The sequence below is a fragment of the Lissotriton vulgaris genome, chromosome 10, assembly GCF_964263255.1.
Source record: "Lissotriton vulgaris chromosome 10, aLisVul1.2, whole genome shotgun sequence".
NCBI classification, from domain to species: Eukaryota; Metazoa; Chordata; class Amphibia; order Caudata; family Salamandridae; genus Lissotriton; species Lissotriton vulgaris.
This window is the reverse complement of record NC_141698.1, coordinates 5,416,221-5,431,236: the sequence shown is the minus strand read 5'-3', so window position 1 is coordinate 5,431,236 and position 15,016 is coordinate 5,416,221. Positions and strand designations below refer to the sequence as shown.

Below are 15,016 nucleotides of genomic sequence, written 5' to 3'. Positions count from 1 at the left end.
CGTCTGTGCTAGGAATCGTCTGGCCAGGGATCTCTGCGCCAGGGATCGTCTGCGCCAGGGATCGTCTGGCCAGGGATCTGATCTGCGCGCCGATGGCTTCTCTGACTTTTGGTGATTTTCCTCTACTAAGGCCTTCATTACGAGTATCACACCTGTAAATAACAAGTCTACAGCGTATGTTATTTATCAGGCGCAATAGATCGCACCTATAATGATCTTATGGGGAATAACGTGGATTTTGATCCAAAATCTACATGAAACAGTAAATGACATATGCTTTTTCCCTGTTAAACTTCGGCAGGTTTGACCAGACTGAATTTTATGACGGTTGAGGTATTTAATGCATCCAATAATTATCAGATAAGTTAAATATAACCACGCCCATAATACAGATCCCTGTGCAGACAGCGGTTCGCACTGGGGTCAGAAACAACTACTCACTCGTCCTCAGGCCCGAAGTAGGTATTAATCCTCACAATAAACCATTCATGGCCCAACCCGTCCCGCCCGAGTGGCTGAACTCGCTGCAGGGCTTTAAGTGGAGCGGGTCCGCCCAGTGCTCAGCACACGCAGTCATTAAAAGTAAGATATTAAAACAGGTCTGTCCATATCAGCGGAATAGGTCGACGCAAGCAGCGTCGGCGCCATCAGTGCTCCTGCGGTGACGCAATCGGTGAAAGTACAAACACATCCTTCCTTCGCTGACTTTAAATCCCAAACCCACCCTCACTTGTGGGAGCTGGAAAAGGGATGTAAGCGACGTCCGAGAGTTTTTCATCAGTGTGTCCAAGATACAAGAGTGACACTGGTTTCAAATGTTGATGATAGCGATTTTTTTGCACGGAAAGTTTTTTGTATTAAACACCGAGGAGGTAATTGGTTAAATTTTTTTTTTTGTCCCCAATCTCGAGCGCGTTCAAAGTGCTTTTCTAGCTCACTGTGAATAAACATTATATAACCTTGTATCCCATTGAAGCTGCGAAGCGTAAGGGAGGTCGGCAAAGAAAATGTAAAGAAATCGGAGCCTCGCCGCCCTTGCTTCTTATCTTGCTATTTGGCCAGCTCTCCTGTCCAGGCGGCTTCTCAACGACAGAGAAATATGCGTAAACACACTTAGGGGCTCGTTTACGAGTCAATTGCGCCGCTGGTGCGTCACTTTTTTTGACATTCGACGGAGCAGAGAGAAGACCCATTTTTAAGAGGCCCCCAAAGCCACTTTGTGCGGCTTTTCGCGGCCTCGTAAATATGGAGTATGGCAAAGAAGGGCACGCCGCTGCGTTGCCTCAGGCTGCATCTGAGAGGCGTTGCATGAGCATTGCGGGGGGGGGGGGTTCCCACGCAACACCCATGGATTCTGACGCTGCCCCGGATTTACAAGGACTTGCAAACCTGGGAAGGCGTGAACAGCCTACGCCTCCTCATGGGAGGAAAAATGAGGAGAAATAACTTACTTTCTCCTTGTTTTTTCCCCTTTCTATGTGTGCTGCAGAATGCAGTGGTTGTATGGCATTACAACGCAGGCTTTTACCACGGATGCCATTACAACGCTGTTTTTACAACGCAAGTAGTTACAACGACTTGCGCTGTAAGCGCTGGATAGTGGAATAGTTTAATTTTCTATTCCAACTCCAGCCCACGTTACGGTAGGAAGGTGTTGGAATACAAAATTAAACTATTCCCTATCCAACAGCACCCTTCAGCGCAAGTCGTCATTGTAACGACTTGCGTTGTAATGGTAGTGTTGTAATGGTAGCGCGTGGTAATGCCCCCGTTGTAAAGGCTGTTCCCCGAATGCATCACACACAGGAGGAAAACGCCTCCATGGATTGTTTTAGTGCAGGGAGGTGTCCCTTCCTGCACTAAAATTATCATTCCTACAATGCAGGCCCCTTGCACCATGGCGCAACGCTGCCTGCGTTGGCGCAGGGCAGCCCATTGTGCATCATCGCAGCGGAAGAGGACAGGGATGCGTCGAATCTCTTACATACAAGCAGAAGGAACACGTGATGGACGGAATGCTGATAATGCAAACATTCACCCTCGCCACAGAGATCTGGGTGTAATCCATCGCTCTTTTGCTCACCACGCCACCCCGGTATGGACCCCGCCGGGTTGCTGTAGCACGGATCTCATAGATACAGCGCATTCCTGCCCTTTTCTTGTGACTCTTTCGTGCTTGCTGCGCGGCCCTGCGCCACCGTTTTTCTCCAGGCGGCTCTTTCCGCTTTCTACCAGCACCCGCCCACTTCCTTTGCTGGGTCGCCGGAGCGGGGACGCCTTGTCGGCACCTGCCCACTTCCTTTGCTGGGTCGCCGGAGCGGGGACGCCTTGTCGCTCGGTGTCGGTACTGGTCTGGCTTGCGGCAGAGCAGCCAGTGCTGGAGGTGTGTGGTGACCTGAGCACAAGGCTGCAGAACCAGCCATATGTCCCTCCTCAAGACTAATAACTAGTTACTTCCAAAACAATGTATAGAACAGTGCGCGTATATTAATGCGCGACGCAGACATGTATCTCTGACCATTTCAATAATATTACATACGTGTATATATGGGTTTATGCCTTGTATAGAGATATGACTATGGCTAATGTCAACACACGTGTATATACTCATTTTTTATATTAAAAAAAAAGAAAAGAAACACCTTCTACGTTTTCCTTTTCTCCCCACTCTCTGACTCATCCCAAATCTTGCAGACTTCAGTGGACCCCAAATATCCTTCCAAACTCGTCTCTCTTTCGACCGACTCTTCGCACATGTCCGGCTATCCCAGCAACACCTCACGTCTTCCGTTTATTAATCCACTTTAATTTATCTATCCTTCTTTAAACCTTACTAAATACATGAACTCTCATGAGCACAAACTTACAAAAACTATTCCTGCAAAAAAAAAAGCACTGAACACGAACTGATTAACTGTTCACATCTAACCTTCTGTTCCAGAGTAGCGTGATACTCACTGTGAGGGGTGCTAAGCGCTATATAAAGACAATTTACAATTACAATGGTGATGACATGTTATCATGGGAAACAACCTTCACAACACCGTCATTACATTGCAACATCCTTTACAACGCATGTCACTACAGCGCAAGTCACTACAACGCACGTCACTACAACGCAAGCATTCCATTGCATGTCTCTACAACACATGACACTACATCACATGTCACTACAAGGCAGGCATTACATCGCATGTCATTACAACACATACCATTAAAACGCATAGTAACCCTACACTATCCAACACTTACCCTACTGTTGCAGCCCCTGGAGTTAGAGTAGTAATTTTTACCCCTACACTATCCAACACTTACCTTAAATGCAACCTCATGGTATGCGTTGTAATGGTATGCGTTGTAAAGGTATAATACGATGTAATGGAATGCGTTGTAAATGTAGTTAAAAAATGTTGTTGCGATGTAAAAACTGCGTTGTAAAGGCGTGCGTTGTAAATGTAAGCGTTGTAACCTCATACATTCAATATCATACATTATACCATGCACCTTTTGTACCAGGGCCAGTGCGTAATGGTGCTTTCTGTACCCTTTTTTGTCTATAAAATGTAGATTCCATCCACGTGTAATGTTATGGATCCGCGTTCTGGTGTTGTGCTCTGTATCCTGTGATGCTGTTGTGTCGAAGTACATGTTTGCGTTGGGAAGGATGCATGGTCATAGTGGGAGTTAAGGTTGACTGAGTAAGTCCAGGGAGGGACCAGCCCATCGTGACTCCGGAAATCCTAGGTGCTGGCCGTGCGGTACACAACCATCACACATCTGTGGTGAGAGTGCGGTGTACCGGTGCAAATCCCGCACTGGTGAGAGGTGATAGCAATGCTATGCCATTCACCCATGTTGCTGGCAGGCCATGGCACTGTCATTAGACCCCATTCCATCCCTTCCCATTTCTGGCCCATGTATATGGTGAGTGCACTTCTAATGTTTGTTTTTTGGTATCTTCCAGCTTTGAGGGTCCCTGTGCCCCCCACGGTGCCATTGCCTGATGTGGCTACAACCTCTGTGTCCCACACCACCAGCCACAGGCCTCACCTGCTCAAAACTGTTTTGGAAGATGAAACGGCTCCCATCAAGGGTCCACCATGCCTGCAATCTCCTGGAGCCACAACTCGAGGCCGGGAAGGAAAGGACGGCCGCATGGGGGATCAGGGGTCTTCCAAGGTGGTCAGGGCGACCACCGAGGGAGGAGTCTCCAGGACTCAGGCCACCCAATGTGAAGATCGCAGCTCGGGTGGAGACAAGGAACAGAACAGAGGCCACAAGCCATGCGGTCAACGCGGCAGGCCGGTGATGGCAAGACCCTCCCAGCAACTTCTGGAGTCTTCTGAGGGATGGACCGCCCCGGAAGATGTCATCAAGGCGACCAGCTTCATGGACCCAGTGCCCTGCGACCTCGTGCTGTGCCAGAAGAGCCTGCAGGACCTGGTTCAGGTGTCAAGGCAGACTCTAGCACTCACCTCCCTGGGGACAGTGGACCCCGTCCCTTCACCAACCCGCTGTCCAGCCACTGGCCGACGTGTGGCAGCCCCCATGTCCTCCTCAAGCTCCAGTCCAGCCACCGGCCCGGGGACGGCAGCCCCCATGTCCTCCTCAAACTCCAGTCCAGCCACCGGCCCAAAGACGGCAGCCCCCAACTACTCATCAAACTCCAGTCCAGCCACCGGCCCAAAGACGGCAGCCCCCAACTACTCATCAAACTCTAGTCCAATCACCGGCCCGACACCAGTGGCTACTCGCCCCTCATCAGACTCCAGTCCAGTCACCGGGCCAACGCCAACGGCTCCTCATTCCTCGTCAGACTCCAGTCCAGTTACCGGCCCGACACCAGTGGCCTCTCGTCCCTTACAAACTCGCAATCCGGCCACAGGCCTGGCAGACAGGCCACACCGGCCATCCAGGCTGGCCGAAGTGGAGCTGGAACGGAAGGAGCATGAAGGCTTTGGCTTCGTCATCGTCAGTGAGATTCCCACCTCTGGAAAAGAAGGTGAGAGCGGCACACACTGTGAGTACATGATGGGTCATCTCTAAGTAGAGAAGTTGAAGTGTGAGCATATTAAAAGTCAGATGTGAGCATACAAGAGGTCAAATGTGATTACCAAGAGGTCAGATATGGATATATGAGAGGTCAGCAGTAAGTACACAAGATGTCAGGTGTGAGTACTTGAAGTAATAAGTGCTCAAAAGGTCGGTGTGAGTACTTGAAGTAATAAGTGCTCAAAAGGTCGGTGTGAGTACTTGCAGTTATAAGTGCTTGAAAGATCGGTGTGGGTACTTGAAGTTATAAATGCTTGAAAGGTCGGTGTGAGTACTTAAAGTTATAAGTGCTCGAAAGGTCGGTGTGGGTACTTGAAGTTATAAATGCTCGAAAGGTCGATGTGAGTACTTGAATTTATAAGTGCTCGAAAGATCGGTGTGGGTACTTGAAGTTATAAGTGCTTGAAAGGTCGGTGTGAGTACTTGAAGTAATGAGTGCTCAAAAGGTTGGTGTGAGTATTTGCAGGTATAAGTGCTCGAAAGATCGGTGTGGGTACTTGCAGTTATAAGTGCTCAAAAGATCGGTGTGGTTACTTGAAGTTATAAGTGCTTGAAAGGTGAGTGTGAGTACTTGAAGTAATAAGTGCTCAAAAGGTTGGTGTGAGTACTTGCAGTTATAAGTGCTTGAAAGATCGGTGTGGGTACTTGAAGTTATAAGTGCTTGAAAGGTTGGTGTGAGGACTTGATGTTATAAATGTTCAAAAGGTCGGTGTGAGTACTTGAAGTTATAAGTGCTCAAAAGGTCGGTGTGAGTACTTGCAGTTATAAGTGCTCGAAAGATCGGTGTGGGTACTTGAATTTATAAGTGCTCGAAAGGTCGGGTGTGAGTACTTGAAGTAATAAGTGCTCAAAAGGTCGGTGTGAGGACTTGAAGTTATAAGTTCTAGAAAAGGTCGGTGTGAGTACTTGAAGTTATAAGTGCTCGTAAGGTCGGTGTGGGTAATTGAAGTTATAAGTGCTTGAAATGTCGGTGTGGGTACTTGAAGTTATAAATGCTTGAAAGGTCCGTGTGAGTACTTGAAGTTATAGATGCTCAAAAGGTTGGTGTGAGTACTTGAAGTTATAAGTGCTCGAAAGGTCGGTGTGAGTACTTGAATTTATAAGTGCTTGAAAGGTCGGGTGTGAGTACTTGAAGTTATAAGTGCTCGAAAGGTCGGTGTGAGTACTTGAAGTTATAAGTGCTCGAAAGGTCGGGTGTGAGTACTTGAAGTTATAAGTGCTCGAAAGGTCGGTGTGGGTACTTGAATTTATAAGTGTTCAAAAGGTTGGTGTGAGTACTTGAAGTTATAAGTGCTCGAAAGGTCGGTGTGAGTACTTGAAGTTATAAGTGCTCGAAAGGTCGGGTGTGAGTACTTGATGTTATAAGTGTTCAAAAGGTCGGTGTGAGTACTTGAAGTTATAAGTGTTCGAAAGGTCGGTGTGAGTATTTGAAGTTATAAGTGCTCGAAAGGTCGGGTGTGAGCACTTGAAGTTATAAGTGCTCGAAAGGTCGGGTGTGAGTACTTGAAGTGATAAGTGCTCGAAAAGTCGTGTGTGAGTACTTGAAGTTATAAATGCTTGAAAGGTCGGTGTGAGTACTTAAAGTTATAAGTGCTCGAAAGGTCGGTGTGAGTACTTGAAGGTAGCTGCAAATACCTTAGCGATCGGGCGTGAATGCACTAATGTTTGCTACAAGTACTCAGTTGAATTTTTGAATACACAAGTTGTCTTATCTGAGCACTATTTTTATTTGAGAACTGAGGTATGACTACATGTAGGGCTAAAAGTCCCTGCCACTGTGAAAATAATTGCAGTGTTATTCAATATATTTTAAATAATTTCATTTTACAAAGGTCGAAGCACATGCTGCTCAAATCAGTTACAGTGTAGTACACTGATAGAGTATCATAACACAATGACAGAATTCCGTATCTTCTTGTGTGTAACTTTTATTCCATGCCTGTCTTTTAGCCTTAGCCAACACGTTTCGTCGCTTGGGGGTGTCACCCCTTAGACTTCCTCAGGGCTTTGGTCTCAATGCGGTCGAATATATAGACCTCCTAAAACCAATGTTGATTAGAAGGTTAAACGTCGAAAAGTTCAGCATAAGCCAACGTTCAGCTTAGATATGTCAAAATCTAGTACTGCAATTGACAGAATATAGTCCTCCTCCAGTAGCGTATCAAACTCGTTGAATGTACGTGATATGTAAAATCACCCCCGGAAGTATAAATAAGCTCCCGAATTGTCAGGCTCCAATTCAGGGGACCCTGATGCTGTGATTCTTGGTTCCCGAATACAGGTGTTGTGTGGTACTAGACTTACTTCAGCTCTGAGCTGGAGGAATATACTAGAGTTTATGTCCCTTTTGGCTTTAGTAACTATAGAAGGGAAGCTTGTGAATAGCAGTGGGCTTACTTTTTTGTGAGTGAGTAAACATCCCATTGTAAGCCCCTCATCGGAGCTTCCAATAGCCCCTCCTTAATTGTCCCTAAGCCCTTCCCCTTAGTAGTAAGTGTTTCCCATTTCACAGCCGGTCCATCCTATCCCTCCCACATTCACGACTAAAACATATACTATGTATGCGGATACTCCACAGTCGGGCGGAGATTGCCGCACATGAAAAGGTAGGAGAGGCCGATGCGTAAACTCTGCATGTAGGTTTGTGAATAGCATTTTGTGGAATTTTTTTTGTACTACAAAACATACCACAAAATGTTCTTTATGAACAGGCCCCAATATTTATATTGATGGTGGTAATGTCTGTTGTAAGAAATCTGAATATTATTTTGGGTGGTGACTCCCCACCTCAAGGAATAACCACACCCATTCTCTCAAGCTTCCTTCTTCTCTCATTCAGCGATCCATTCAATGGTCTTTGAAGAAAACAAGGCGGAAGTGCATTATACTCGTGGTGAGGTTTCATATCTCAAGCTCCCATTATATGGCCACCTCAATACAGACATTAAAAATGTTTTTAGTGTAAAATATGTGCGAGAAAACCTTTGATACCATATACGGTCGGTGTGAGTGAGAGAGAGAGGCAATCTTTGAATTTGAGGCAGGTGCATGAGAGTTAAGTTAGGTGCAGAGATTGTCTTTTGTAAATACTGAAGGGATAATGAATAAGTATGGAAGAAGTTTGGTGTGTATACAAGTGTCCAGGTTTGTCTACATGAGGGTCATTGATACCATGAGGGGGGGGCCAGGTGCTCTGAGCCACGATTAAGCAAAACGCAATCCTTAAATGTCTAGACAGATAATGGGATCCAGTAACATCAACTCTGGACATATTTGTGATTTTCTTTGTGGAAAAGAGCTATTGAAGTCAAGACACTCCAGCAATGCCTGATGCCTGAAAATCTCAGCGTTTTAGACACTGGAGCAGTGGTTTACATTGTAGCAAAAGGGGAGTTTAACTGGCTAAATCCAAGGCTGTGGCTCAGCCACATTGCAAGAAACGTGTGCGTGTGGGATGCGGAACCCATAAAAGTTAGAGGTAGGCATTGAGTCAAGATACAACAAGGAACAGTGAAGTGATTGAGAATGTTATGCTAATAGAGACTGGGGCTGGCATCCTACTCAACTGTAGCACAGCTGAGACAGAGCAACTCATTGACTTTGTGCTAATAGTGAATACCGGTGAAATGAAAGTGATCCATAACCAATATCTTTTTACTGGAACGTGGTATGTCTGTCAGAATAAAGTTGAGCCGTACAAATTTGAGACAGCTTAACAAGTGATCCTTTCTTGTTGGCTCCAAAGTAAAGAAAAGAATAGAAGATCTGGGCATCATTGGGATGGTCCAAATTCCCACCGATTGGGTCTCACTGATTTTCATCATGAAAAATTCCCAACACATGGGGAAAGCACGCATATGCGTAGATATCAGGCTCCCAACAGCTCTTAGCGCTAAAGCTGCCTGTCACACCAAGAACTGATAACATCATAGGAGATATTATTTGGACACAGTTCGAATTTTGCACAATCCCACTGGGCTTGTGCACAAGTCGACGTGAACACTTTCTCATCAGCTCCAGCACCAAAAAGACCCCAGAACATTATCAACATCCTCCCCTTGCATTGGACTGATGAGGAACAAGACATTGAATTTCGCCAAATCGTCTGCAGCTGAATTGTCCAGAATGCTTTAGAGAGAGTAGATTTGATCTACCAGCTAACCAGAGTCATTGTTGGCCATTGCTATCCCAGACTCACTGCACCATGAAAGCTGTTGCCTGTACGAAATAGTGCCTGAAAAAAATATATTTTTTTGCAGCGGGCTGTGGATGGGCGAACTTCTGTTAAAGATTTTTTTCACCATCAGTGCTTCTCCACATTTCGTGTCTGCTCCTGTACAACATCTTCTAGAGTTTTGGCAACAAAGAAATGATGTTATATAATTTATAGGTCATTTAAAGTTAACGCTTCATTACAAATTGTTTCAAAATGACACAAAACGTTACTATTTTATTTACCATCATTTCTGGCTGCTTTTAAAATGAAGGCCACCCTGGCACCAGGTTTGTTGAATCTGGAAGAGAGGAGCTCTCTCATTGGGCGCTGAGAGCTCCAGAGAAACAGGGATCAAAGTCTGGCCTTTCATCTTTAGTAAGCCTCCTTGTTGCTGGTTTCAGCTTGAGACTGCCCACTGGTGGCCGCACAGAGCACTGCACATCCTGCTCTGCTTGGTTTTACAGAATGAATCTTCAGGTTTTGCAAGTGTTTTCCTGTGCCCTTGCAGACCTGTTCTGCAGCTTTAAAGGAGGTCTCCCTCTGCCCAGGGGTGGGGGTGCAGCGCCCCCTGTTTTTCACGTAAGCTCTCCTAACGAGAGGTTTAGCTGCAGCTTCATAATGCACGCACTCTGTGCCCTCTGCCTGCCCACACTTGGCACGGAAAGGTGCAACCTGTATTTCTCGTGTATAATATTACCCAGGTGTGTTGTGGTATTATGTGCGAGTAAATCTCTTAGTGACCGAAGTGAGTGTTCCAGCCACGCCCTGGAAAGTTTGGGAACACCCACGTGCGTCAGTTTGTGAGTATCCCAAAAATGTCTCCGCCCGTCACCCCCGCCCTGGAAAGAGCCAGCTGTGCACCTCTGCCAAACACAGGAGAACATCTGTCCCCACGGCGGGAATGGTGTGTCCCGGCCCCCAAACTGGGCGGGAGTGGGAGGGACGAGTTTCCTCACACAAAGCAATGAAGTAACTAAAAGTCCCAGTGCAAGGGCGGCTCCAAGGGCGGCTGCACCGAGCTCACCAGGGCCGGCCTTCGAGCCCACGCCACTGAGAGCCCACAAACCTCCCAGAACTACTCTGGGAAAACCGAGACTTATGAGAGCCGACTCCACAACCGCTGGGATTGTGCACCGGTCCAGGCCCACTCCCCCCTGGGTGCACACTCACAAGATATGGGCGGCTGGCACGGGTCCCCAGCAGTGCTCAGGCACGTCCTTTAAGAATGACCAATTACCTGCGGGCCAGGACAGCTCTGCGGAGACTTTGTCCTCGGTGGAAACTGCCCGTTCACCAATAACTTGTGGGCACGGAGGTACCTATGGACACTGGATACTTGTGGAAATAGGGGTACTAGTGAATGCTGGGTACTTGTGGACACAGGGTACTTGTGGACACTGGGTACGTGTGAACACTGGGAACTTGTGGACACACAGTTCTTCTGGACACAGGGCACTAGTGTACACTGGATACTTGTGAACACAAGGTATTTATGAACACAGGGTTCTTGCGGACCCTGGGTACCTGTGAACACTGGGTACATGTGCACAGATAATACTTGTGGACCCTGGGTACTTGTGAACATAGGGTACTGTGACACTGGGTTACATGTGAACACTGGAGCACTTGTGGGCACTGCATACATTTCGACACAGGGTACTTATGGACACATAGTATTTGTTGAGACTGGGGCACTTGTGGACACTGGGTACTTGTGGACATGGGGTACTTGTGGACAAAGGGTACTTGTGGACATGGAGTACTTGAGTACACTGGGTACTTGTAGACGCTGGGTACTTGTGGACATGGGGGTCCTTGTGGATTTAGGGTACTTTTGTACACTGGGTACTTGTGGACACAGTGTACTTGTAGACACAGGGTACTTGTGCACATTGGGTACTCATGGACTCGGGGTACTTGTGGACTCGGGGTACTTGTGTACACAGGGTACCTGTGCACACTGGGTACTTATGGACACTGGGTACTTGTGAACACTGGTAACCTGTGGACACACAGTTCTTCTGGACACAGGGCACTAGTGTACACTGGATACTTATGGACACATAGTATTTGTTGAGACTGGGGCACTTGTGGACATGGTGTACTTGTGAAAAGAGGGCACTTGTGGACACTGGGTACTTATGGACACGGGGTACTTGTGGACACAGGGTACGTGTGGACGCAGGGTACTAGTGTACACTGGGTACTTGAGGACATGGGGTACTTGTGAACACAGGGTACTTGTGGACATAGGGTAATTGTGGACAAACGGTACTTGTGCACAGATAATACTTGTGGACCCTGGGTACTTGTGGACATAGGGTACTGGGAGACTGGGTTACATGTGAACACTGGAGCACTTGTGGGCACTGCATACATTTCGACACAGGGTACTTATGGACACATAGTATTTGTTGAGACTGGGGCACTTGTGGACATGGTGTACTTGTGGACACGGGGTACTTGTGGACATGGGGTACTTGTGGACAGAGGGTACTTTTAGACAAAGGGTACTTGTGGACAAAGGGTACTTGTGGACAGAGGGTACTTGTAGACAAAGGGTACTTGTGGACAACGGGTACTTGTGGACATGGAGTACTTGAGTACACTGGGTACTTGTAGACGCTGGGTACTTGTGGACATGGGGGTACTTGTGGACACAGGGTACTTGTGGACACAGGGTACTCATGGACTCAGGGTACTTGTGTACACTGGGTACTTGTGGACATGGGGATACTTGTGGACACAGGGTACTTGTAGACAAAGGGTGCTTGTGGACGCTGGGTACTTTTGTACACTGGGTACTCATGGACTCAGGGTACTTGTGGACGCGGGGTACTTGTGCACATTGGGTACTTATGGACTCAGGGTACTTGTGGACGCGGGGTACTTGTGTACACAGGGTATTTATGAACACAGGGTACTTGTGGACACAGGGTACTAGTGAACACTTGGGTACATGTGGACACTGGGTACTTGTGCACACATAATACTTGTGGACCCTGGGTACTTGTGAACATAGGGTACTGTGAGACTGGGTTACATGTGAACACTGGAGCACTTGTGGGCACTGCATACATTTCGACACAGGGTACTTATGGACACATAGTATTTGTTGAGACTGGGGCACTTGTGGACACTGGGTACTTGTGAAAAGAGGGCACTTGTGGACACTGGGTACTTATGGACACTGGATACTTGTGGATACAGGGTACTTATTGACAACTGAACCTGCGGACACAGTGTTCTTGTGGACAATGTGTACTTGTGGGCATGGGGGGTACTTTTGGACATGGGGTACTTGTGGACACAGGGTACTTGTGGACACGGGGTACTTGTGGACACAGGGTACTTGTGGACATGGTGTACTTGTGGACATGGGGTACTTGTGGACACGGGGTGTTGGACAGGCCTCATGAAGGGGCCGCTTCCTCCCCGCATCACAAGACTCGGACACCGGCTCTCCCGGTGTCACCAGAAGAACCACCCCGGCTACCCACAGAAGCAACCCGCAACCCGTCCCCAACGGGACGCCTGCCCCCGAACACCCCGACATCGGCCGGCCCGGGCCACCACCGGCAGCCTTGCCCCGGACCAGCCGCCATCTTGGACACTGCACCACGAGGCCACGTGGCCTCAGCTCGACCCCAACCCTGGGCCTGGCCAGGCCCCGACATCGAGGCACCACCATCCACCCAGGAGGTGAAGAGACCACTTGGCAGGTCAATGGGAGAAAGGAGTGTCAATGGCGCTCCCCCGCCAGGTGCCGATCGCCCCTGGCCTCCCCGGGCGCTGGCTTCACCCCCCTGCTGGGTGTCTGGACTCCCTCATCCCGGACCTCCCGACCTCCAAGAGCGAGGGTCCGGACATCAAAGGAGGCCAGACCTATAACTGGGGCAGCTCCAGAGCAGGAAGGCAGTTGTATCCTGGAGTCGAGAGACACCTTGAAGAACTCATCCTTGACGGACTGCTGGCGCTGCCGCAGCCCTGCCTTGTGAATCATCGTCCTGCCTGCTGGCGCTGCCGCGGCTTTTTGCAACCTACATCCTCGTCGGGACCTGCTGGCGCTGCCGCGGCCCTCTGCAACCTACATCCTCGTCGGGACCTGCTGGCGCTGCCGCGGCCCTCTGCAACCTACATCCTCGTCGGGACCTGCTGGCGCTGCCGCGGCCCATCCTTGTGTGAACCATCGCCTTTGCCGGCTGGCGCTGCCGCGGCCCTTCTCAAGTGAGACTTATCCACCGAGCCTGCTGGCGCTGCCGCGGCCCGACCGTCCAGAACTCCGAGCTCGAGGATTGTGAGATATTCATCGTACCACCTCAGTACCAGACCGGTACCAAGACTGTCCCGCTACCCCCTTTCCCTTCCATAGACTAGAATTGAGAGGACCCTCGTGTCCCGATCTCACTGTATCGTTGATATCCTTGCTTCAAGAACCGTATATAAAGAGTGTTGACCTTATCCTTGTGTGGTGTCCATCTGTGGGGGGGAAGTTACTTGTCTGTACGATCGCTGGAGACGGCCCTCAGCGGAGGCCTCTCCTCTTGTCCTCGGCCGACCCTCCAGGTCCCCGTCTAACATTGGTGGCCAGCGGCGCGATCCGAACCAACGCGTAATCGTACAGAGAGTAACTCACCCCACGACTCAACCACAATGACAACAAAAGAGAGCGGATCCACAGCGAAATTCCAGATGGAGAAACTAGAAGAGTACAACCATCGAGAGCTAAAGCAATTTTGCATGGAACTAGGCATTGCTACCACCGGGCTGAGCACGAAAGAGGACTTCAAACACGCCCTAGAATCTTGGGCAGAAACGGGTACGGCCGTACCCCAGAACCAAAACCTCGAGGCACCAGAAACAAACACCACTCCGACGGAAGGAAGGAGAACGGGTCTCTCCCTGGAGGAGATCCAAGAACGAGAAAAAAGCAGACTCCATGAATTAGAGTTGGCACGGCTCCGGTTGGACGGAGAGCTGAAATTGGTGGAACAAAAGATAACATTAGAACACTTGCGGCTCCGAGAGGAGCGGGAAGAGAAACAAAGGCAGATAGAACTCGAAGAGAAAGGACTGGCCTACGAACATGAGCGCAAGCTAGCAGAGATAGAGATGCGGAAACAGAATAAAGACCTCGGGGTGCCCGAGCGCCCGCACAACCCGGGCACTGCCGAACCGAAAGTCCACATCCCCAAGGATGTCGTCAGAGAATATTATCGGAACGACAATATCCAGCAGTGGTTCAAGGCCTACGAGATAGCCATGACCTCCCACCGGATTGATCGAAGTGACTGGGAAGCCGGACTATGGGGGAGGTTCGTCAATGAAGGGCGCGACGCCCTGCTGCAGCTCCCGGACCATCAGATGACATCCTATGACCACATGAAGGCCGCCCTCCTCACTCGATACGGACTCACGCCCGAGATGTACCGCCAGAGGTTCCGCGACTGCAAGCGGATCCCGGGTACAACTTGGGTGGAGTATGTGAACTATTTCAGCCGAGCCTTCGAGGGGTGGATCAAGGGCAGCCACGTAACCACCTACGAGCAACTCTTTAACCTCATTGTGTGGGAGTACCTCTCCAACAATTGCTTTGTCGAGCTCAGGCAGCACCTCCTCGACAGTAAACTGACTGAACCTCGGCAGCTCGCCGCCGAAGCTGACCGATGGGAGAGCACTCGAGTTGCCCGAAGTGGGCCAAGTGAACCAAACAGAACCAACCAAGGTCCCCATCGCCCCCGAGGAGGA

At 49.1% G+C, this 15,016-nt stretch overlaps 1 protein-coding gene across 4 annotated transcripts in view; it reads left to right on the top strand.

Annotated features, from left to right (window-relative positions):
- Nucleotides 1–15,016, top strand: part of LOC147684291 (membrane-associated guanylate kinase, WW and PDZ domain-containing protein 1-like) — a 257,214-nt gene that overhangs the window by 98,061 nt on the left and 144,137 nt on the right. For all 4 annotated transcript variants that reach the window (XR_015300632.1, XR_015300633.1, XM_086940160.1 and 1 more), the window contains one exon: nucleotides 3,965–5,002. Coding sequence is in view for 2 of the 4 variants with exons in the window: in XM_086940160.1 (XP_086796286.1) it covers nucleotides 3,965–5,002 (1,038 nt within the window). In the remaining 2 variants the exon portion in view is untranslated. The remainder of the gene's footprint in view (nucleotides 1–3,964; nucleotides 5,003–15,016) is intronic.